This window comes from Gadus morhua, chromosome 16 (genome assembly GCF_902167405.1).
Source record: "Gadus morhua chromosome 16, gadMor3.0, whole genome shotgun sequence".
Lineage (NCBI taxonomy): Eukaryota > Metazoa > Chordata > Actinopteri > Gadiformes > Gadidae > Gadus > Gadus morhua.
In genome coordinates this window covers 9,146,540-9,149,238 of record NC_044063.1, presented here as the reverse complement: position 1 = coordinate 9,149,238, position 2,699 = coordinate 9,146,540, and the positions used below count along the sequence as shown (strand labels likewise).

General features: G+C 46.9%; 1 protein-coding gene across 1 annotated transcript in view; it reads left to right on the top strand.

Moving 5' to 3' along the window:
- Positions 1 to 1,394, top strand: part of LOC115561083 (octapeptide-repeat protein T2-like) — a gene marked incomplete at its 5' end in the record, with an annotated part of 6,141 nt that extends 4,747 nt beyond the window's left edge. Inside the window, 2 exons of the mRNA XM_030380881.1 lie at positions 583 to 1,210; positions 1,386 to 1,394. Coding sequence (XP_030236741.1) covers positions 583 to 1,210; positions 1,386 to 1,394 — 637 coding nt within the window. The remainder of the gene's footprint in view (positions 1 to 582; positions 1,211 to 1,385) is intronic.
- Between the last annotated feature and the right edge of the window lie 1,305 nt (positions 1,395 to 2,699).

Sequence of the window (2,699 nt, the reverse complement as noted above, 5' to 3'; positions counted from 1 at the left end):
GGTTCATAACACTGTGTCTCACTGTACAGTAGTGAACACTATACTGTGTATAGATAGAGGGTAGTCAATTATATTAACAATACATCATGGTACATAACACTGTATCTCACTGTACAGTAGTGTACACTATACTGTGTATAGATAGAGGGTAGTCAATTATGTTTACTGTTCAGCACGGTTCATACCACTGTAGTACACTGTACAAAACTATACTGCATAAAGATCATGGTATTCAATTCTATTTACAGTACATTTACGTTATGTTACAGTTGTACAGTATGTTATTAAAGTAGCCCATGGAAAATATTATACTTTTGTTACAGCATATTATATGGTACAGCAAAATATATAACAATATATTATATTGTACAGTGAATAATAAGACACTATTATATTGTTCAGTGCATTATACTACATTATACAATACTGCCCAGTACATTATATTCAAACAGTAAAGCTAACTATGACTATCACCAACGACCAATACCTATTCGTCATCTTCAGGTTTTCCATAATATTTAGCTAATTCTCCAAAATATACAATCAGCCGAGAATTTAAATGAGAGACCTTGTTTAATGAGAGAGAGAGAGAGAGAGAGAGAGAGAGAGAGAGAGAGAGAGAGAGAGAGAGAGAGAGAGAGAGAGAGAGAGAGAGAGAGAGAGAGCGAGAGAGAGAGAGAGAGAGAGAGAGAGAGAGAGAGACAGAGAGAGAGAGAGAGAGAGAGAGAGAGAGAGAGAGAGAGAGAGAGAGAGAGAGAGAGAGAGAGAGGGGGAGGGAGAGAGAGAGAGAGAGAGAGAGAGAGAGAGAGAGAGAGAGAGAGAGAGAGAGAGAGAGAGAGAGAGAGAGAGAGAGAGAGAGAAAGAGAGAGAGAGAGAGAGGGAGGGAGAGAGAGAGAGAGAGAGAGAGAGAGAGAGAGAGAGAGAGAGAGAGAGAGAGAGAGAGAGGGAGGGAGGGAGAGAGAGAGAGGGAGGGAGGGAGAGAGAGAGAGGGAGAGAGAGAGGGAGAAAGAGAGCTAGAATGAGAAAGAGAGAGAGAGCGAGAGAGAGAGAGAGAGAGAGAGAGAGAGAGAGAGAGAGAGAGAGAGAGAGAGAGAAAGAGAGAGAGGGACAGCATGAGTTACGAGCGGCCCTCATCATCGTCATGGCAACGGTGGTAGGGGCCACCCTCCTCTGTGAGGTTCTGGGCTGGGCTGGTATCACCTACCGCTCGGTCAGTCCCGGTGTACCACCACGCAGCCATCTTCTGGTTGAGTGTGACACGCAGAGCCCTGGCCGTACAGCACGTTTCCATGGAGACCACGTAACATACAATGACACTGTATGTAAAGAAAATATAACACCGATTTTTGGCCATATCTATAGGCTGGTGGTCTCTGGGTCCTAAGGGGGTGTGAGGTCTTCTCATTTTTGCTAGACGCATTCCCAAACTATCACAGAGGATTTAACATGCATTACAATTTTTGTTGTTTTTAACTGTCATTTGTTATATACCAAATACATATTATTTGGAAATATGTTTTATAACGTTTACTATCCCGTAGGAATAGGAACATTGCAACCCTAACCTAAGACTTAAGTCTTTCTGTAAGACCAGAACATGATGCAGGGGGGGGAGGAGGGGAGGAGGGGGAGGAGGAGGGGGAGGGGAGGAGGGGGAGGAGGAGGGGGAGGAGGGAGGAGGGGGAAGAGGGGAGGAGGGGAGGAGGGGGGGGAGGAGGGAGGAGGGGAGGAGGGGAGGAGGAGGGGGAGGCGGGAGGAGGGGAGGAGGGGCAAGAGGGGAGGAGGGGGGAGGAGGGGAGGAGGAGAAAGAGGCATGTGGGGAGGAGGAGGAGGGGGAGGTGGTGGAGGGGAGGAGGGGGGAGGAGGAGGAGGAGGAGGAGAGGTCTAACCTCCAGTGTGTGGACTGTGAAGGTCAGATAAAGGACATCTTCCCTCCCTCTTCCAGAGTCGGCTGTCTGTTCACCTCCCAGTCTGCACACGCTGTACGCCCACCTGGGACTACACAGACACACACACACACACACATACGTTCCCTCACACATGCTCTCACGTACACATGTGCACGCATGTTTGGCCAGCCTTCCAAACATGCATGCATAGATACACAGAAAGGGACAAAGAGAAGGAGAGAGAGGGGGGGAGAGATGGGAGAGAGACAGAGAGAGAGAGAGGGAGAGAGAGAGAGAGAGAGAGAGAGAGAGAGAGAGAGAGAGAGAGAGAGAGAGAGAGGGGGAGAGAGAGAGAGAGAGAGAGAGAGAGAGAGAGAGAGAGAGAGAGAGAGAGAGAGAGAGAGAGAGAGAGAGAGAGAGAGAGGTGACTCACTTTTTATAAAAAATATGTGAATGCGGGATAAGTAGCATGATATTTAAAAAATATTTCTGCATGTATTTATATCGTTTTTCATTGGCCCTTCTATAAGTTGAGAGAGCGGGAGAGAGAGATGGAGCATGAGAGAGGGGAAGAGGGATTGAGAGTGAGAAATATTCCAATGTTGAATGGATTCGCAAAAATAAACACAAACATACAGCCAAATGTTCACACTCACAACATCAAATCCACAAACATACACACACACACACACACATACGTTCCCTCTGAACATCCGAAAGAAATGGAGGCTGGGAATGCACTCACATATGTATTTGTACAGCAGTGTGTGTGTGTGTGTGTGTGCATTCAGTCCACACAGACACACACAC